This window comes from Dendrobium catenatum, unplaced genomic scaffold (assembly GCF_001605985.2).
Source record: "Dendrobium catenatum unplaced genomic scaffold, ASM160598v2 fragScaff_scaffold_459, whole genome shotgun sequence".
Classification (NCBI taxonomy): Eukaryota; Viridiplantae; Streptophyta; class Magnoliopsida; order Asparagales; family Orchidaceae; genus Dendrobium; species Dendrobium catenatum.
Window position 1 is genome coordinate 980532 of NW_021318921.1, and position 21349 is coordinate 1001880.

The following is a 21349-nucleotide window of genomic DNA, read 5'->3' on the forward strand; positions in this document are numbered from 1 at the left end:
AAATAATTCTATTTTATACAGAAAATGTAGAAGTTTCAAATGATTTGGAATTAAATAAATAGATTATTAATAATACTTTACTTGAATTGATTTAGTCTAAATAACTTAGCTTTGATATATTCTTCTGTTGTATTTAACTAGAAAATACTTTGCTTGAGGTAAGTTATTATAGTTTTAAGGAAGATAATGATTATTCTCACCTCAATTTTGTTTTTTGCATCTATTATATTATATATTCCTTTTACTTTTGATCCACAATATGCGAATTATTTGTGTAGTGTGTTTATTTATTTTTATGATATTTTAATTTTTTATCAATTATATCAGAAATAAAAATTAATCGGATACCATATAGAACCTCTCATAAAAAATCTTTTTTTCATTTAAAACGCATGAAATAACCAATTTAGGCTTACCTCCTATAAAATAAGCACAAGTTGAAAAAAAAATAATAATAATTGCAATATAAATAAAACTATCAAATGCATATTAAAAAAAAACATATATATATTTAGGCTTTGTTTGGGACAGCTTTCATACTGCTTCCTAAAACAGCTTTTTAGTATAAAATTTTTTAATTAAAGAAAATTTTGTACTAGAAAACTGTTTTAGAAAGCTGTTTCAGAAAACAACAAAAAAGCTGATCCAAACGAAGCCTTGATTATAACTACACATTAGCAAAACATTGTATCTACATCCTACACCAAAATAATTGCATAACAATTTCTGTTAAATTCTAAACTGACAACAACATTCTCTCAACAAACAAAATCCCTACCAACAGAAAAAAAAAAAAATTTTGCACATCAATTTCTTGATATGATTTTATTAATTTGCTTGAAATATGGGCAAGATTTTAATTCTTCAGCATGAGGACGTATGGCTTGAACAATTAAAGACTGAAGAAGAGGATCCTGAGGATTTTAAATTTGTTAAAAGAATATATATAAAAAAAAAAAAAGAAAGGTGATATGAATTACCTTAGTAACTGTAAGAGCACTTTGAATAACATAATTTGCGTAAGGATCTTCAAGTAATTCTTTAAATTCTGAAGCGAAAAGCAATTCTAATATAAGCTTTGCTCGATCATCATCTTCAAAGACTTCGATACACTTTTCAACAACATTGCTGCTGAACTTTTGCTTTGACAAATCTACATAATTTCCTTTGAATTGGCACATAAAATTTGCATTTGCTATTGAATTGTGGAGATCGAGTATGAATTGTACAGTGTAATTCCTGAAATTTCAAATTAGGATAGATTATTAACAAAACAAAGATAAAATTATTAAGGCTTTGTTTGAGACGGCTTTTTTATTGCTTCTTCAAGCAGTTTTTTAGTACAAAATTTTAGTTTTTGTACTAAAAAACTGCTTCGAGTAGCAAAAAAGTCGTCCCAAACGAAGCCTAAGACTTCTTTTGGGAAAGCTTTCTCACTGCTTCTTAAAGCAGCTTTCAAGTACAAAAATTTAAAATTTTGTACTAAAAAGCTTATTTAAGAAGCTATAAGAAAGCCAAATTATATTGATAACTTGAAAGATATATGATACAGGAAAATATTACTGTAATAAAACAATGTAGTTACCCGAAGGCATCTTTGGCGAGATCAAGACCATTTGCAGAAATTTCTGCCAGCAACTTTCTTTGTTGATCTCCAGTAGAATGATTTATGCATGCATGTAATACTCTGCATCCATATCGATGCTTGGCAATATCAACACAATTCCTAGCAGCGGCATCAAAAATAAACTGCACAGTATAAAGATCTATGGCTGTGAGATTAAAAAAAAATATATTTATTAATGTATAATTCAATATTATTCTACTCATGATAAAATGTGATAATTTCATTTTTATCATATTTTCCAAAATGTGTTTTTTGTTAACAACAAATGAGATCTGACATAGAAATGAGTTTTAGGTTTCGTTTGTGATAACTTTCTAACTACTTTGCTTTAAGATCTCAATCACAATTCTGTTTTTTCATTGCTTTCAAAAAAATTTTGTACTAGAAAACTACTTTTACAGCAGCTTTCAAAAAAATTAACTTTCCACAATAATTTTATAACAACCGAAATAAAAAAACTGCAGCCGATCCAAACAAAATCTTATTCTAACTGGGGCAGTGCTTTATATGGGCTTGTTTGGGTAGTTTGATGTTCTCTGATTATGGAATTTGATGAGGTTACCATACTTTTTTTTATTGATAAAATGGGTTGATTCGGAGGTTTTTAGTTGATATGATTTGAGTTTGTTGAATATAAATGCATAATGACAATGAGAAGTTTGGACATGTCAATTATAAGCTGAGAAAAAAAAAAATCCGATCTGGTTGTTTTAGGATTGAAATATCTCAGAACAATTTGTCGAAATGCTATGAGAATTGAAGTTAAATTCAGTTCATCTGGACTAATAAGAGCTGAACCGAACTGAATCAAAGGCTAACTCAGGCTCGTTTGGTGCAGCTTTTTTGTTGCTTTTTAAAGCAGCTTTTTAGTACACAAATTTCTAGTTCAAAAAAATTTTGAACTATAAAACTGCTTTAGAAAACGACAAAAAAGCCGTACCAAACAAAACCTCAATTGGGTCAAATAGAGTAACTAAAATTTAAAGAGAGCCGAATTGAGGTTAATCTGGCTTACTTTGTTTAATTAAGCTAAACCTAGTTTGTCTGAGCGAATCAGTTTCAAGTTGATCTAATTCAAAGTGATAAATTAATAAATAAATCATAAACTTTGAGAAGTAGATAAATGGCATAACAATTATGCATTTTATGTCATAAAAAACATGTGTAAGCCTTTATAACCATACCAAGTGATTTTGCAAAGCATTTTATGTCATAAAAAAGAGTAATAAAAACTAGTAACAAAACATGGAATAATATAAAAGTTAGGCATAATACTAGTGGAAATTCATTCTTTCTGAAGCTCATAGAAAACAAAGAGGCATACCTTGTTATACTCAAGTGTGAGAGAGGTAAGACAACTTTGAATGACATGGCTGCCATTTAAATCTTTGATAAGTTTGACGAAGGAAGGAATGAGAACTTTAATAATCAAATTTGCTTCGTATCGAGTTTTAATAGTAGCAATCAATTTCTGCACAACCCTTGTCCTAAAGAAATTAAAAAGAACTGCAGTTGGAATTCCAAATAAATGAATATAAATCCAGCATACGAGGCAAACTTGTTTTTTTTTTTGGACATTTAGTCAAACTCACACAAATATCAGAAATTATTATGTGCGGACTCCTAACGTGGAGGATCGTCCGGATTGTTGCTTATTTGTTGAGTATTTATGCTTATTTTAAAATACGCAGCAAATACTCACTAAATGCTCAGTAAAAACTCATCAAATACTCAGCAAATACTCACAACTGAGAATTTGTTAAGTATTTACTGCTTATCTACAAATACACAGTAAATACGCAGATTATTCGAACTGTTTTCTGCGTTCGGAGTCCATATATAAGACTCAAACTCAAAACTTCTTAGTTGATAGCCAAAGCCGCCAACCAAGAGGCCAAAGTGAGCTGCGTTGAGGCAACTAGACTTGAAATGTTTGAAATTCCCAATGAATACGTGGCTACAAAAAGAAAAAAGAATTACCCGTGCGTGTTTAGAGCGACCCTAATAAACACATTTGGGTCTTCTGTTAGCATTTGAACAATCCTTATCCTCTGTTGGTCGTTGCAGATGCCAATCAACTTCTGAATGAGATAGTTGCCACAACCGTTCTCCATTAACCCGACCACATGACCAATGATCCCATTAAAAATGGCAGAGATTTCATAAGCATTCCCTTCATCAATCTTTTGATGCAGAAGACGACAGCCATTTTGGTCCTTGGCTATATGATAGATGGACCTTTTCACATCAGGAAAAGAATCGACTCGTCTTAGACGAATCATGGCATCCATATGAGCATCAATCTGAGGCAAGCTCCGCTCTCTACCAAACCCAATCGCATTAGTTTCAGCATAAGAAATGTCATTCCCCTGTATGATAAAACTATCCTCACACCCACAAACTTCGGTGTTCCTTGGAACTCTAACAGAGGAAGCCTGCGTGTTGAGCAAGTTTAGGGTATTTTCGTTCAGAGCAAATCCATTTTGGCTTGCCGTTACATTGATCGCCTTATTGGGATTTAAAGCATTGGAATAATAAGCTGTAGGGGATTGAGATTGACGCCACATTGGGTAAGAACACTGCAAGTTTCCAGCCGCAGCAGAGTGATCTCCAGCAATCCCCTCTTGAATCTGCAGAGCCTGAAGTCTCTGTTGAAGCCTAATGTAATCCATCTCCTTCCCCACCGCATTATGAGGAAGGAAATCAAAATCCGGTGACCGGAGTTCGGCCTCCGTCTGGGAAGGGACGAATGGGGTGGAGCTCGAACAGCAGGATGATGCTTCAGAAAATCCAGCAATGTCGCTGCCATACTTATAGCCATATGCGATGGGAGGATCCAATAGCCTGGATGCAGAGTTGGGTTTGGCTATGGCAATCCCACTATTTCCGGAAGAAGTCGCGGATTGTGGCGCCGATGTGGGTTGAGAATCATCGTTCAGGAGTTCATCGAAGAAATTCTCCATCTCCGCCTCCGTTTAATGTGAACGGGGATTGGCGATGATCGACAGAGGCGACTAAGGTGGCGAAGGATTCTTTCGATACAGAGCTTCTTCAGATCGAAATTGAGAGAAAGAGAGAGTTAATGGGTTTGTATTTATAAACTTGTGATTAGTTCTTGGGGTTTGTTTTGTAATTACAGAAGATGTGATAATTTCGAATTTAAAAAAAAACGAAGAAGGGCTGGAGTACGGATCGCTTTTTACGCGACGAGCTTCGGTGGATCCCTTGAGCTGATCAACTTTCCAGTCCGGATATTTTTCCCAAACTAAAAAAACTTTCCAGTCCGGATGTTTGAAAGAGTAAAATGGCTGTTTAATTTCACGAAATTTTAATTTGCAGAATCTCCAACTCGAAATTTTTAGATCGATCAAAATTGAGGTTTCATTTTGTTTAATTTTTTAATAAAAAAAAATTATTTATTTCTTTTTTTTCGCTAAAATTTTACTGAAGCCCCAACCAGCTTCTTCAATTTTGAACAAAGCAATTTTTTATATCTATTTCGATTGATACATCATCCTATATATTTTTTTTATTTTTGATAAATAATGATTGATTTGATCATCACATACTTAAATACATAATTATTTTTTATAAATTATTGATTATTCTATCATGACATACATAAATATATGAATTTAATTGTTCAAAAAAATATAAATAGCTCTTTTAAACCAAATATCTTGATGTCAAAATTTTTCAAGCAAGAAAAAAAAAAAAAACAGGAAAATGATGAATAGAAAACATCCACATGCATCAGCTCATTAAAACAGTTGAACTAAATCTCCTAGCAAGCACACACAGAGACAAGCAGAGAGGCAAAGAAGTAATAATCAAAGTACAGATATTCTGAAAACAAGATCTAATAGAACACCCAAATCATCACCAAAACGAAACTAAAGATTAGAAAGCCGATAGGGGAGATGAAAAATATCTGAAATTAGAAATCAAACGAGAGCAATACTGCTTCCACCACCTGGAGGTTTTCTGACCCCTCCAAAGTAGTCACGAGAGGCTGCCTTAACATCGGCAAATATGTCGTTGCCGCTCATTTCTTTCAGCTTTGCAGAGCTCAGTGGCTTCTCTGCTGATGTCGGCGCCGTATCGCCCTTAAAAATGTCATTGCCAGTTAGCTCCTGGAATTTCTGGTTGTGGATTTTCTTTGCTGTTTTGTCCACGGGCTCCTCGCTCAACGTTATGTTGCTTTGGCCTCCAGCAGGCTAAAGGGAAAAGAATATGAGAAAAGAATACGAGCATGCTATCATGGGGGCATTATAGGTTCATTTTATATTTCTAAGGCTTCGTTTGGGACTGTTTTTTACTACTTCTTAAAGCAACTTTTTAGATATGTAAAAGTAAAAAAGTCGTCTCAAATAAAGCCTAAGGCTTCGTTTGGGACGACTTTCTTTCTGCTTCTTAAAACAGCTTTTTAGTTCAAGCAGAAAGAAAGCCGACAGAAAGGAAGCCTAAATGACGAATATAATCACTTTTTATGGGAAGAAGTTCATATGAGACTATGCAAGGAGATCTATGTGCGGTTTAGGTGTGTCGAGGTGTGTGTATGGGTGGATGCATACTACTTGTATGTACAATTTGATGTGTACAAGGGGCGTACATTCCCAACACACACTTTTATATACGAAATTTGATGTGTATAATTTGCTACTAATTACGTCTACTTATGGGACGTTAGGAAAGGCAGACCGATAGAAAAACGCTTCTGCTTAAAAAACAAATAAAATCAACAGAATTGATTGCAAGTTCAATCTGGTTTCAATTTAGTAAAATATGTACATTTGGTTTCAATTTGGATCTCTTTTCCTAAATAATTTTCCCCTAATTTTAATTAAAACCTTCATAATTATCTCTCCTATTTCTCCTCACATATTGAATTAAAGATTTTTTTTAGCCCGACAAGGAGGGCCGACCCCCCTTCCCTATCTGCTAGGTTCAGTTTTGTTGAACCCGACGAAAGACTCCAACCTAGAGAAGTCGCTGGGTTCGACTGGCTCCTATTCACATCAGGATACATAACAATACTCCATTAATACCTACCCAAAGACGCACCTTGTTCTGAAGGTGAAAGGATAGAAATTATCTTCTAATAATCTTGTATAGTTCCCATGTAGCTTCGTGCTCTGGCAATTCATTCCACTTGATTAGTACCTCATGCAACCCAGTCTCTCCTCGGTGCACCCCTTCTACTCACAGTGGTTCCAAAATGACATCCATATATTCTGTCGAAATCACGGGTAATGAAGACAGTGTGTGATTTCCTATCGTCTGCCTCAACTAGGAGTCATGAAATACTAGGTGTAATGCTAATGAAGGAGGTAGCCCTAATCAATAGGCCACTGTTCCAATGTGTTCCAAAATCTCATAAGGTGCAAAGTATCGTAGGGACAATTTTTCATTCCTCCTCTTGGCTAGTATCTTTTGCTTGTAGGATCTCATCTTCAAGTACTCCGTATATCCAAGCTCGAAGTGTACTTCTCTTCTGTGCTCATCAGCCTTCCGTTTCATGATCTGTTGGGCCCTCAACAGATGTCCCTTGAGCTTAGATAGTACTCTGTCCTTCTACTCTAAGCATTGATCTACATTGGATACTACTATAGTTTTATGTCCATAATGAATCAAATGAGGTGGATCTCTCCCATGGTATGAGATGTTGTACTAATATTGAGCCCAAACAATCTATTTGGCCTAACTCTTTGGCATATCTGAGACAAAGCATCTCCAATAGGTCTCTGCAATTATGTTGACCACCTCGGTCTAGCCATCTATCTGGGGAAGGTATGTTGTGCTTCTTCTGAGGACTGTCTTCTGTGAATGAAACAACTCCTTCCATAAGTGGTTAAGGAATACCTTAGCCCTATCCAACACAATAGATTTTGGAAATCCATGCAAACGCACCACCTCTCATACGAAAATAGTAGCCACAAAGACCACAGTGTAAGGGTTTCAGAGGGATAAGTAAGCATACTTTCTTAGACAATCTACTACTACCAGTATCACCAAAAATCTCTCCGAATGCGATAACCCCTTGATGAAATCCATCGCCACCTCCTCCCATACCCTCTATGGCAGAGCTAGATGTTGTTGTTATGTGTGGAATATGATTGTGTTGATCAATCAGGTTATTTTGTTGCCTCGAACCTCAAAGTTTTTCTTGCTTGTTGGGGGGATACAGGGGGTCCTGCTTATGCTTGAGTGCTTTCACCCTTTTTTTTCGTGCAATACCTTGGCGCTATGTAATTGAACGCTCCGGCACTATGTTCCCGAGCGATAGAGAACGAAGCATCGCAGTGGTGAAGGCACGACACTGCAGCACTATGAGCTTGAGCACTACAGCAATCAAGACAAAGGTTTAAACATCACATCGCACCAAACTGACGCTGCAGTGCTGCAAGTCGGACTAGACGGTTTTCTTTCTTGTTTTTCTGAAGGGTTGCGTCCTTTGGGGTTATTTACTTGGCTTTCTCTTTTTTTTTTATGTATTGGGAGATAAGGAGAACTGTGCATGTGAGAAGTGAAGCAATAAGAGAGAGAGAGATATATATATATATATGTAATTATTTCTTCCCATTTTTAGAGTGGATTTCTTGGTATGGTATGGCTCTATGATTTTTTAACTATTTTGGATTTTTCCAAGTTAAATCCCGATGTCATTTATTTTTTCATTGCTTTTATTTTCTTGTCTGTTTCATCATTGTGTTGTTTACTCCTCATCCCCAATAACTGTAGCAACCCTCCCGGTATCATGGCTAAGTACTTATGCCTCTGGCACACATCACATATGGCTACTCAGTCCTCTAAATCGCGGCTCATCCCCACCTAGTATAGTTTCGCTGATAGCCGGTTGTGGATTTTCTAAGTTCCTGAATGTCCTCCGACTGCATTGCCATGAAACTCTTACAATAGCTTGGGGATGTATCCCAACCCCCTCGGTAAAATGAATTGCCCTTAATGTAGTAGTTACGCGCCCCTCAGTGTGTAACCAGGATGACTAGCCGGGTGCTGCAACAAATAGACTCTTATCTTCATCAGATTCTCATCCTATTCGCTCTCCTGTCTCAGGGATTCCCAATATAGGACCATAAGTACTAATATAGTTGTCAAATGTGGCTTGTCCATCTTCCGTGATAGTGCATCTATGGCCTTTCTTCAGTCCTATGTGATACTAAATCTCAAAGTCATATCCAAACAACTTGGACAACCACCACTGATGCTTCTCAATCACCATCCTCTGCTCCAGTAGAAAATTCAGACTTCTCTGGTCTACCTTGATAACAAAATATTGCCACAACAAATAAGATCGCCACTTTTGGATGGCCAAGAGAATCTCCATCAACTTCCATTTATATATGGACTTGAGACTCGTCCTAACAGTGAGCATCTAACTGAAATAAGTAATGGGTGGTCGATGATCCTGCATGAGCACCACCCCTAGTTTGTATCCTTATGTATTTATCTCCACCACAAACGGACTGTTGAAGTCCAGAAGTGCTAATACTAACACACTGGTCATGGCTTTCTTCAGCTGCTCGAAGGCCTGTGTCGTTGCTTTCCCCCAATTGAAATTGTTTTTCTTCAACTACTCAGTCAATGACCATGTTATTATGCCATACCCTCACAAAAACTTCCGATAGTATCCGATGAGGCCTAAGAACCCTCTCAACTCATTCAGGTTCTTAGGTAAGGCCAGTCAATCATAGCCTCAATTTTGGACTAGTCGTTGCTACCCCTTCTTTGCTCACCATATGTCCTAGGTACTCCACTGGTAGCTGTGCAAAAGAACATTTCTTCGGGTTGGCATACAACTGGTTCTCCATCTCAAAGTCTTCAATACAATCCTCATGTAACCCACATGCTCTACCTCCATACAACTGTAGATCAAGATGTTATCAAAAAATACCAAGATGAACTTTCTGAGTTAGGGTTGGAGGGTTCAAGGGACTGAAAAGTGGTTGGGGTATTGGTAAGGCTAAAAGGCATACTCAAAAACTTGTAGTGACCCTCATGAGTCCTGAAAATTGTCTTGTGTAAAACCCCAGGCTTCATCTGATATGGTGGTACCCTGGCTTTAGGTCAATCTTTGAGAAAATGATCGCTCCAAACAGCTCATCCATTACAAGGTAGGAAATTTGTCCAGCATAGTTTCCTTGTTTAGGGCACCGTAATTCATGCAAAACCTCAAATTATCATACTTCTTACTCACTAATAACATGGGGCTGGAAAAAGAACTCACACTAAGCTTGATAATTCCTGCCACAAGCATCTCTCTGATGAGCTTCTCGATCCCATCCTTCTAAATATGTGGGTACTAATACGGTCTGACACTGATAGGCGACGCTCCCTACTTCAAAGTAATGGCGCGCTCGTGTTCCCGAGGTGACAATAACCCGTTAGGCTGCTGAAACACCTCAGAGAACTATTGTAGTAGTTGTTGTACACAATTAGGGACCTCGAATGACTTTGAGTTTCAGACCTTTTCCAGGCTTTCCAGCTCCACAAGGTAGCCCAGCCCTTCTCCCTATTTTGCCTTGACCATATTTTTGAGTGAAACCATTATTCTGCACAGGCTGGCATCTCCCAGCATCACTACCTTCTTCCCCTTCACCTGAATCTCTATAATCAGAGATTTCCAAACCGCCTTCATCTCCCCAATCGTCAGTAACCACTTCATCCATAAGATCATATCAGTGCTCCCAAAATCTAAGGGAAAAAAATCCTCACCTAACTGTATGCCCTGGAATTTCAGCATCACCCCCCAACATATACCCCTACTCCTCTCCACATTTCATGTTCCCATCATAACTCCAAAGCTCCCTATATCCACCAACTTTAATCCCAACTAGTCCACGACCCAATTTGAGATGAAGATATAAGTAACCCCACTATCCACCAAGACCACCACTGGTTGCTCCATAATCTGCCCCCTCACCTTCATGGTGTGACTTGTAGTAAATCCCACCACTTAATTTAGGAAAATTTCTTCCACATATAAGTGTAAGTGATCCTATCCTTCTTCTGCTTCCTTCACTAAATCCTCACTGTCAGTCTCCTCCTTGCAAACCATAAGGACCTGTTGTGTGCAATCCTTTGCACTGATGGCCAGGTGCATACTTCTTATTATAGCGAAAGCACAGACCTTTTGCTCTTTTGTCATGCACCTTTGCTTCTATGAGGCGCTTAAAGTTGGCCTCGGTGCAAACTCCCCCACTATTCTCCCTTGGTGCCTCCTGCTAAAATGACATTGTTTGGGTCCTCAGTGCCAGACTGCCAGTGAAGTCGAGGTACTTCTGTAAGAGCCTCCTGCAATCCGCTCTTACTGCTCCTTTCCATCTGTCTCTGATATCCTGATATTTGGGCTAGCTCCATTGTCTCCTTTAACCCCCTCGGTCTCATCAAATAGAGGTCCGCTCATATGTCGGGCTCCAGGACCTTCATGAAATTTCCCTCCAATACCACCTCCAAAATTCTCCACAACCTCTCCAACATCAACTTGAATCTCTCCCTGTACTCCATGATAGATCCCTCTTGAGTCAAGGCAAGGAATTGCTCATGTAGGTCTCCTTACAGAATGGCTAAAAAACATTTCAACAAGCAATCATTAAAGTCCTCCCACAAACGGATCGGATATCTCACCTCCCTCCATTGGAACCAAGCGAGGGTTTTTCCCTCTAGACATAACCTTGCAGATGTAAGCTTCTCCTCTCCTCTCTCAATCAGTTTACCACAAAAAACCTCTCCACCCGGTGTACCCACACATGGGCATCCTCCTCTTCAAACACCGGCATCTTCAACTTTGTCACCTCACATCTCCACACCAACTTCCTCACTCGTCAGTGGTTCCCCGCGTGTATCGAGGATGGGAATCTCACCTTTCTTCCATTCGCTTCCCATTACCAATCTCCATTGCTTGGTTTGTCCACCTCTGGTTGTCCATACTCCCTTGCCCATAAGACCTCCCATAATGGTTGGTCGCCCTACCACCTCCACCATAAAACTCCCCTAATGTTGCCCATAAAACCTCCCATAGTGGTTGGTCGCCCTACCATTCTGTTTCCCTAAATAATTTTTCCCCAATTTTAGTTAAAACATTTCTTATTATGTCTCCCTCTATTTCACTCCTCACATATTGACTTAAACATTTTCTGGGCCCCATAAGGGGGTCGAACTTCCTTACCTGTTTGTTCTGTCCGGTTCTGCTGAATCTGACTGAAAACTTCTGCTCAGAGAAGCCGCTAGGTTCGGTTGGCTCCTACTCACAGCAGGAGACTTATCACAATCCCAAGGGGCTGTTGGTATTGATATCCAAAAAGCGGTTGAATATGATTGAATTTTGACTCGAAACGTAGAAATAGAAAGTGCTTGGACCATCAATCTTTGTCGTGATGGATGTCACATTAGTTGATAATCACATGTGCTGCTCATAGATAACATATGTGATGTTGTTCACTATGATGGAACGTGTTTAATGCTAATACTGATGATATGTTACTATCTACTGCTTCCAATGATGTTGATGATGAAAGCACACATTCATTGTAGTAATCAATGATGCGCCACAGAGATCTTGTCAATGCTAGCCTGAGGTGGTACGTCTGATGTTCATTTGATATCAATGCATGTCATCCATTCCACGAATTTATCATATGAATAATCACCATTATCATCTCTAAACTTGTTGCAACATTATCCTCAGATTTGTTGCCACAGTTGCCCTTAGGTTCAATATTGTTACAATTATCACCTATAGAATTATTGCCATTGCATTCATCAACTTTAGGTCTATTGTTATATTAATTTACTATTAAAATTGCCATCACCTTCAACCCTACCATTGTTTTCCATATTGATTACATCGTTGTTTCTGCTTCAACCTTCTTACAACTATTGTCTCAAAGTCAACCATAAATACCACCCATTGGCTTTTCGTTATCGCTGCCTTTGAACCTGATACAGTCACAACCTTCAGGTCTGCTATAGTTTCCACCCTTGAGTTAGACGCATCTGCCATCTTTGGGCTTACCATTGTCACTGTCTTCAAGGCTTGCAATAACCGCCACCTTCGGGCTTTTCATAGCCATTGCACTCAGGTTTATCATAGCTGCCAGCATTGTTGTTATCATTTATCGCAGCCACCACCATTAAACTCCGCTAACAGCTTGAAAGTATCCAACTTTGAACCACTTTTACAACTAGTATATTTCTACATCTAGGCCTATGAACCCGAAATTCCAAAGCTAAGATGATAACCTACAGTATCTTTTATATTATTAATAAATTTTAAATCAAATCAAACCAAAAGAAAATAAATTTAAAACCAAATTAAATCAAACTATCATCTTGCATGAAAAATTGAACATAATACAAGTTCAAAAACCATCATAACATGATCAGATGGATCCAAAATCTTTGAAGACATTTATCTAATAAAGACATTTTGATTCCAAGACAAAAAAAATGAAAAAGGAAGTTGAAAGGTGTTTCGTGCTAGCGATAGAGAAGGAAACCTATGGGATAACTTCTCTAGAATAGTATGGAGATACTAAAAATGAATCCACGTAAAATATAAAACAGAAAGCCTACAATAATTTATTAATATATGCCAAAAAAAATAACCAAGCATTACATAAGAATTCTGAGGTAAAAAACAAATTTTACAACCACTAAGTTAGACTCTTGTAATTTTGTGTTACACATATAGCTACTTTACAGAGCACTCCATGAAAGACTAAAAAAACATGATCGCATCTAGGATAGCAAATGATGGAAACAGTGAGCTCAAATATTTAAAAAGAATAGAAGCAAATTAAAATAAAGTATAGAAATCATGCTACTTACATTAGAGACCTTTACTGATGTATGTATGCTGCGCAGTGTGGGCTCACCAAAGTCCAGCTGACCTTTCAGTTCTAAATTCCGTGCAGCTAAAGGCCTGGGAGGATTCTCAGGAGGAGGACCAAAGATGTCATGCCCACTTAGTTCTTTGTTCTTTGCATCAGATAGTTGTTTCTTCACTTTAGCATCAGCTTCACTCTCAAGAGTTCCACTTAATTCTCGCTGCTTTGCCACCTCTGGAAGTGAGATTGGTTTCTTTGGGGAAACACCCTCCTCAGCACTAAATGAGATTTGACTGATGCCGCTTGTTGCTTGCTGAAGAAACAAGGTATCGAACTTCAGCATGGCAGATTCATTTGATGGCAAAAAATAAAGGAATATAGAACTAGAAAACCAAAATGAGTAAATGTAATATTGCATGGCTTGTGAGTGTCTTCATAACATGAAAATTAAATCCAATTTATACTCGCTGGGTTTCATAGAAATGTCACTAAATCCATTCATGAAAAATAGAAGAAATCTGTACAATCCTTTTCAGAAATTGTAGCTCTTTGCTTTAGTCGGATTAAGAGAGCATATTAATTCAAAATACAGCATCATTTTCAAATAATAGTGAATTCTACATAAAACTACACTTTTTCCTTTCAAGAATGCAAATCAACTTTGAATGAAATTAACATGTATGATGCATAACATGAATAATGTTTCTCAAGTGGCAAGCTTAATTTCTATTCTGAATTTGCCCATAAAGAGTACAACTTTGCTACTCCACCATACCATAGGTATCCAATCTATATTCTCACAAAAATCTTGACAAACTATCTCAAATGATCTAGCAGAAATCCTAGATCCCCCTTACTCATTCCTACTTCCACCATCAACCGATTCATACCTTCTAAACCTCCTCTTCATCTTCTTCTGTTTTCATTCATCATTTTCAACCACCCTAGCAGCACCGCAAACAATGGAAATAGGACTACAAAGCCTTCATTCAACCTATATTGGTAAATTCCATCATTTACCACTACCTCCTCCACACTTAATCAATGAGCTACAACTCTTATGATCCTTCCTCACTAAACATATTCTCACCTCCCAAACCAACCCTCATATACATATTTCTTCATTTCTACTACTATAGTAGCACAAGGGGCAGTGCAACTGTGCCAACAATTCCTCTCAACCAATTCAGGTGGGGTTTGGTCCCTCTCACAGCTCAGCTGCTATTCTTGAACTCAACTAATGCCAGTAATATATAGTCCTTGAAAATGAAAGGATACTGTTGTGGGTTAAATCAATCGATATGAAAAGATTTCTGAGGAAATCAAAGATCATAGTGGGGTAGGATTCTGTTCAGGATAAATCAAAAGATGTGAGAGGATACAATCGAGGTTGGGAATCACATCTCACTGTATGTCATTAAAAATTTAGAATGCAATGAACTTTAGATATGAGTATACCAAACAACCCTCAAATCAATTATATCCGGTGGCAGAGCTGAGGCTAGCTTCAGGGGACATGGTCATCTAAAATTTCCAGAATTTATTCCCTGAAAAGACTTCATTATCACCCCCTCTGTTGCTTATATTCGTTTGTAACCTATAGCTATTTCTGCGCTGTGCCCCTATATAAAAATTTTTCTATCCTACCATGCTCATGTGATACTTGCGACAAGTTTTAAGTTGCACCTTTAAGTTTGACATGATATATAACCATTAAAAAACAGCGCTAAATGTCACGGCCCAATTAATTCCCTGATATTAAATCGAAAGTAAGAGAATCGATGCACTTTATGATAGACAAATTACCTGATAAATTCTTACACATGTTCTGCTACTAGAATTTGCCAATGAACTACCCGACTCTGATACACCATCTTCGTTGTCAACCCCAAAGATACCACTACCGGTCATCTCTTTTAACTTGGGACCAGAGCAAGGTTTCCTATTACTCCACAAACAAAATGTTAGAGTATGCAAAAGTACTGAATAGCAATTGATTAGTACAGTAATAACTAAACAAAACCCGCCATCATAACTTTTAGAAAGCATAAGCATTAGCATCAGTTCATCAGTTATACAAGCTTCAATTATTAGAAACCAGTGCGTTACAACACAGCACAATGGAAAAAAGATCAGAAACCTCAGCTTCATTTCTAAAGAAACAGTATAAACATCAAACCGCAAGAGCTGCAAGTACTCATTACACGCTCAAATGAAAAATGGACCAGCAGGCCGCTGACAAATTTCACGTAAATGCATCAAGGAACCATGGACATCCATTTCACATTGTGAGATCTTCAAAAGAAAAGCCAAGCATTAACAGTTGAAAACATCATGAACCTAGTGCGTGAGATTGTTAGGAAAAAACCACTTCTTTTATTGAAGCGCCATTTAAGAGCGACAACAATGAATGCTGAAGTAATAACAAAGAAACAAGACATCAAAAAACCAACCAAAATTTCAGTAGTTTGTTTAAACTAATAGCCTATATTCATTGTTGAGAGAGAGAAAGAGAAAGATGATCAGCTTCACTATAGATAAGGAACAAAGGCGTATAAATAAAATGAGGCACTAGAATACTTCCTAAAACACAAGTATACCAATTCTCACCACAAAAAAAAAAACATCAAATCTCTCAAGCCAAACACAAGAAAGAAAACATAATAAAGATAAAGAAAATAAACATCCCAAGCCCTTAGATTGAATAAAGACAATTTAATCATTAATCTAGCACACTCCTTAAACATAACTGATGAAATAAGAAACTAAAATGGACTTAAATCTCCAAGAGTATTGTTGCGGGGCTAGAATATTCGCAGCGATAGAGTGAGTAAACTTTTCGTCTTAGCGATGCACGGATATACAACACGCAAATAGAAAGAGTAGTAAAATGCCTTATCTTTTTTACGTGAAAAATTCGAAGAGGGAAAAATCACGGGCCTCACCAAGGTGAAAACGATTCTACTAAATTTAAGTGAATTACAAATGTTGGCATTTCCCTCGACTTAGAGGAGGTCGAATTATATTAGTTTGAAGAGTTGGGCAGAGGTCAGGTGACGATCGGGTTGAAGTCCGATTGCGTCAGCATAGAAGTTTAACTGACGGGCAATGATTCGACGATGGTAGGGCATAAGTCCGACGGCGGTCGACGGCTGGGAGGCAGCCCGACGAAGGTTGGGCGGAAGTTCGACGGCGGCGGCCAGGTGGAATTTTGGCAGTGGTCGGAGGTCGGGCGGTGGTCTGACGATGGTTGGGAGGAAGTTTGGCGATAGTTGGCGGTTGGGTGGAAGTAAGGCGGCTATTGGCGGCCGGGTGGTGATCTGATGATGGTCAGACACAAGTCCAGTGACAGTTAGCCGTCGGATAGAAGTTTGGCAAAGGTCGATGAAAGTCCGGCGAGAGTCGGTGGCCAGGCGGTGGTCCGACGATGGTCGGGCGGAAGTCTGGTGATGGTTGGCGACCAGGTAAAAGTCCAGGCGATGGTCCGACAATGGTCAGGAGGAAGTCTGGCGATGGTTGGCGACCTATAAAAGTTGGTTGGTCTCTTTGTGGAGTTTTGGAGAGAGAGAGAGAGAGAGAGAGAGAGATTGTGAAGAATATTTGGAAAGTAAAAACTACGGGTTTAAATAACTTGCGAGCTATTTTCTTCTACCTCCCTATCTTCTAAACTTTGTCTCGGACTTCTATCTAATTCTTCCCTATTTGGTTCACATTCCACAAATATCTTTATTCTCGAAACTTTTATAACTTGTAAGGTGTCATTTCGTTACGAGTTGAAATTGGTGTTGTGTTGTGTGCCTTGTGTTTGTTTAAGCTATTGTGTGATATAATAGCATTATTTTATTTTATCAGTGTTTGTTTATGTTTTATTGAAATGAAGTCTTTAGTTTGCAAACTTAATTTTTTTAGGTTGCATCAAAAATATATTCACATGCATCAGGAGGACAAGCAAGCAACCTCTCCGGATTGGAGAGAATGTATGGGCCGGCCTTAATAGTGCTTGGGGCAGCCCAGATTATACAAATAAGAGGGAGCAGAATAAACAGAATTGAGTTTTTGACGTCAGGGGCCTAGGAGGTAGCTCCCTCCATACTAGAGGCTCAGTTTCACACACTGAGCATGGGTGACAATTAGTAAAAATATTATATATTTTAATAATTTATTTGGTTATGCATGCTAATCTAAGTATATTGCAGAAGGAGTTATTGGATAAAGAACCCACTGCTGTTGAGTTGCACAATCACACCTACAAGAGCCAGAAGGACTAGCAATGGGTGGACGAATAAGCAAGGGCCTATGCAAGTACACTTAGAGAAATATTGTAAGTGACGATTATACGATAATTAATCTTATATTATGTTTTGTAAGATAAGTATATATGGCTTCAAGAGAGGCAAGTTGTAGTTGGTGAGGGATCATCTAGGAGTTTAGCATATATTTTTTACTACTGCACTTGTTCGCAGGCAGTAGGAGAAATGCGGAAGCGACGAGTTTATGGATTAAGCTCGTAGATCTGTGCGTACGAGGGACAGTCCTCTTGTGCCTCCAGCTACTCTGCAAATAAATAAGAGAGTTTATATACCCAATAGGTGACAAACCTGATGGTTGAGCTAGAACATATCCAAAAATTATAAATGAACATGCACATGCAGATACTAGATGAGCTTCAGAGATTAAGAGAAAATATTAGTGTAAATCAATCTACGCCTGCATCGACCGAGCATGATAGTGAGAATACATATTCTGCTTAGATTATCTTAAATTTTTTATGCATTTTTTCTTTTCAGATGTATAAGAACTAGGTTTATTGTAACAGTGTTATATTATTGTAGAGCAATTGAATTGAGGTTGTTTATTTTAGCAGTTAGATTGTGATTATAGAATAGTTTGTGCAATATGTTCATTTTAGCAGTGTTTGATGAAATATTAGCATTATTAACTACTGCTTTAAAATTGCTATGATTGTGATTGTTGAAAAGCTGAACAATTAATAAAAAGGTGTTTTTTATGCTGCAGGTTTTCGGCGGATTTACAGCGAAAATTCCGCCGCAAACAATAATACAAAGCATCTTCATCATACATTGTAGCGATGATGTAAATTGCGGCGAAAATAACTATCATAACTCCTCAAATCTGTCATAAATCTGTCGTTATTTGCGGCAACTTGCTATAACGTGCACGTCATTTTTTTGAAGTTTAAATACGTCATAAAACTGACGTAAATCCACCGCAAAATATTTGTGATGAATTATGTCCGACGTAAATATTTTTTTCGATGCAACTTTTAGCGTCGAAATTTATTCAGCCGCTAATCCGCCACAAAGCATATTATGCGGCGGATTTTGCTTGTTTTGCAGCGGATTGCTTACTTTCGTGTATTGATGTAAACATATACATTAAAAATATGTCAACTTTGTGGGCATAGGAAGCCTTATTCTAATCCATAAACACCCCATATTTGTCATTCTATGACTTTAAAAGAGATGAACATTCAATTACCCTATCACAGTTCTTATTTCTCTAGATGAACAATAAATGGCAAGGAAGAGTGTATCATATAAGCTGCAAACTATTAGGATGCAACTTATGAGATTCTAATAAATTCTTAAGAAATTAAACTAGAAATATTCTCATACCAAATGTATTTGCATGAAAGCCTGCACTTACCCTCTGATTTAATTGCTTCCATGATCTGCAGGAGGGTATTATGAATGCCACTAAGAATTCTAGGTGCTGGGCTCAAGCATATTGTTGTTTTGTCTATCAAAACTGGAGGAATAGAAATGCCAAAAAGCATGGGAAACCAACAAGTACACCTTCTATTATGGCAGCCAGGATGCTTGACGCCATCTCCCACAAGATTCTTCTTTCCTCTCAGGAGTATTAGTGTACTACTCAGCCCTAAGGGCTGTTACATGATTCTCCTTGGTACTTTCCCCCTCCATATTGGTTGAAAATCAATGTGGATGGAGCACTTCTTCGCTCTAACTCTGGTGGAATCGGAATCATTATTAGGGATGATCAACGTGAGCCTATTAATGTTGTTGGTTGGCAAGTCAAACAATGGGATAGCACGCATGTTGAGTTTCAAGCTATGCTCCACATAGGCTGGATCCTTAAAGATTGGATGATCCATATGCGAGGCGTTGTTATATAAGGTGACATTGTGTGTGTGATCAAACATCTACAAAAGCTCAAAAAGAAAAGAATTTGGGACTCTTGATGGATAGTGACGACCTTAACTGACTTGGTCATTTCACAATGTTATATTCTCTCACGTTCCTAGGAGATTTAACCAAGCAGCTCATTTTTGTGCCCAAAGGGTTTTAAATTGCAACTTTTTATGGTCTTTTAGGATAGGATTAGCAATACTATTCTTCAGGACTTTTTTGATGTCCTTGGGGAGGATTGGCTTTTTTTTTTTTCATACTAAGGGCGTTTTGCCTTTTGTAAGTCTTTTTAGTTGTTGAATGCTTTATGCAAAGCTTCAAAAAAACGAAAGCCAGCACTTCGTTTAAAATTAACGGATACATTTGTACTTGACCATATGAGTTCATGCACAGGCATTTGGAATTTGGAGAGTTCAAGGTTGCGAGCAAGCATGAGGGTTTATATTATGAAAGATACTTTTCAATTTTGAAACACATGAATAATGAGAAGAATTCCAGGGTTCCGTAAAATCAGGATGGTTCAAGTTGCATATAATCAGCATCTTTGCATCTCATTAATTCAAAATTTAAAAATATATATATATATATTTTCAAATAAACGTATCAGTAAAATTATAAAAAAGCAAACCAGTGGACGGCCTTCCGGCCCTTGCCTAAGGTTACAATATGTCAATTAGTAAAGCAAAATCATCAAGTTGAGGAGAAAAGACCAGGAGTAGCTGTTTAAGTATACGATAAAAGCAAGAAACCGAGTGTTCGCAACTTCGCATACACAAATTAAATTAGGGTAATGCTTGTGTTCTCTTTAGACCAACGTTTCAAGAGAAAAAAGAACTGGAGCAACACAGTTCGATCAAATTTTCCAAAGAATACTGAATTTCGAGCTTCATAACGTTACCAGTCGAGAGATATTTAATCTTCAAGAAGCGAGCATGCCTTCATCCAATAATAATAATTGGCAGCTCAAAATGAAAAGAGCCCAAAAATATTCATCCAATGGCCTCAACAGACCAGTACCGAGTTACCGGGCAATGCCTCGCTCACCACTCGAAAAGGATTAGAAGAAATCGAAAGGCATTCTCAAAATACCAAGTCTATTAAAAAAAGAAAATGATTAAAATCCAAGTGGGTGCCTCAAATCAGACTAATGAATCACATAGATCGATAAAAACTATGCCCTCAAGGACAAAATGAAAAGCAGATAAAGCAATAGTGCACTATGAAAAACACTTCTATCGACCCATTACAACCAAAATGAATACCAAAAAATCGAAAGAAAACAAAAGATCGATCTCACCTTTTGTTGACACTCTCCACCTCCTCCTCAGTCATCTTCCCCCCGAACAACGCAGGGCTGATCCCACTCGACGGCTGTAAGAATAAGTTTCCCAACAGTCAAAACCAAAGAAAATAACCAAACCCAAGCAAACGCGCCACATTCCAACGCGAATTCCCGAAAATGGGAGTGTGATACCATGTGAGAACGGCGAGCGGAGTAATCCGGCGCCGGAGGATCGGCAGGCGGTGGCGTTTCCGACCAGGACAGCAGATCTGCCGTCGAGGTGTGCGTCTTCCTCACCGGCGTGCTCCTCTCCATTCTCTTCTCCTGCTTTTTCCGTATCGAGACGGACAGATTAACCGAGAAACCTGAGCAGAGGAGGAAGAAAAAAAAAAAGGTTAAAAAAGCTTTTGTTGAGGTGAGCGGC

At 38.0% G+C, this 21349-nt stretch overlaps 2 protein-coding genes across 2 annotated transcripts; both read right to left on the reverse strand.

Annotated features, from left to right (window-relative positions):
- Window positions 1-646: 646 nt before the first annotated feature.
- LOC110112617 (putative pumilio homolog 8, chloroplastic) lies at window positions 647-4824 on the reverse strand. The gene is made up of 5 exons (XM_020844905.2): window positions 3608-4824; window positions 2952-3114; window positions 1586-1749; window positions 981-1239; window positions 647-914 (listed from the first exon to the last, which is right to left on the reverse strand). The coding sequence occupies exons 1-5, from the start codon at window positions 4588-4590 to the stop codon at window positions 807-809; spliced, it is 1677 nt and encodes a 558-aa protein (XP_020700564.1). The 5' UTR covers window positions 4591-4824; the 3' UTR covers window positions 647-806.
- Window positions 4825-5361: 537 nt separating this feature from the next.
- On the reverse strand, window positions 5362-21349 carry LOC110112569. Its single transcript, XM_020844835.2, has 5 exons — window positions 21118-21349; window positions 20941-21014; window positions 15280-15415; window positions 13475-13786; window positions 5362-5844 (listed from the first exon to the last, which is right to left on the reverse strand). Exons 1-5 carry the CDS (start codon window positions 21238-21240, stop codon window positions 5572-5574), a joined length of 918 nt encoding a protein of 305 aa, XP_020700494.1. The 5' UTR covers window positions 21241-21349; the 3' UTR covers window positions 5362-5571.

Excerpts from the sequence above, each read along its gene's own strand:
- LOC110112617 (XM_020844905.2), bottom strand. The coding sequence starts at position 4,590 with ATGGAGAATTTCTTCGATGAACTCCTGAACGATGATTCTCAACCCACA. Across the intron at positions 1,240-1,585 it reads CTCGCCAAAGATGCCTTCGG|GAATTACACTGTACAATTCA; the intron begins GTAACTACATTG and ends TTGAAATTTCAG. Across the intron at positions 915-980 it reads GTGCTCTTACAGTTACTAAG|GATCCTCTTCTTCAGTCTTT; the intron begins GTAATTCATATC and ends TAAAATCCTCAG.
- LOC110112569 (XM_020844835.2), bottom strand. The coding sequence starts at position 21,240 with ATGGAGAGGAGCACGCCGGTGAGGAAGACGCACACCTCGACGGCAGAT. Across the intron at positions 21,015-21,117 it reads CCGCTCGCCGTTCTCACATG|CCGTCGAGTGGGATCAGCCC; the intron begins GTATCACACTCC and ends TTATTCTTACAG. Across the intron at positions 15,416-20,940 it reads GTGGAGAGTGTCAACAAAAG|GAAACCTTGCTCTGGTCCCA; the intron begins GTGAGATCGATC and ends GTGGAGTAATAG.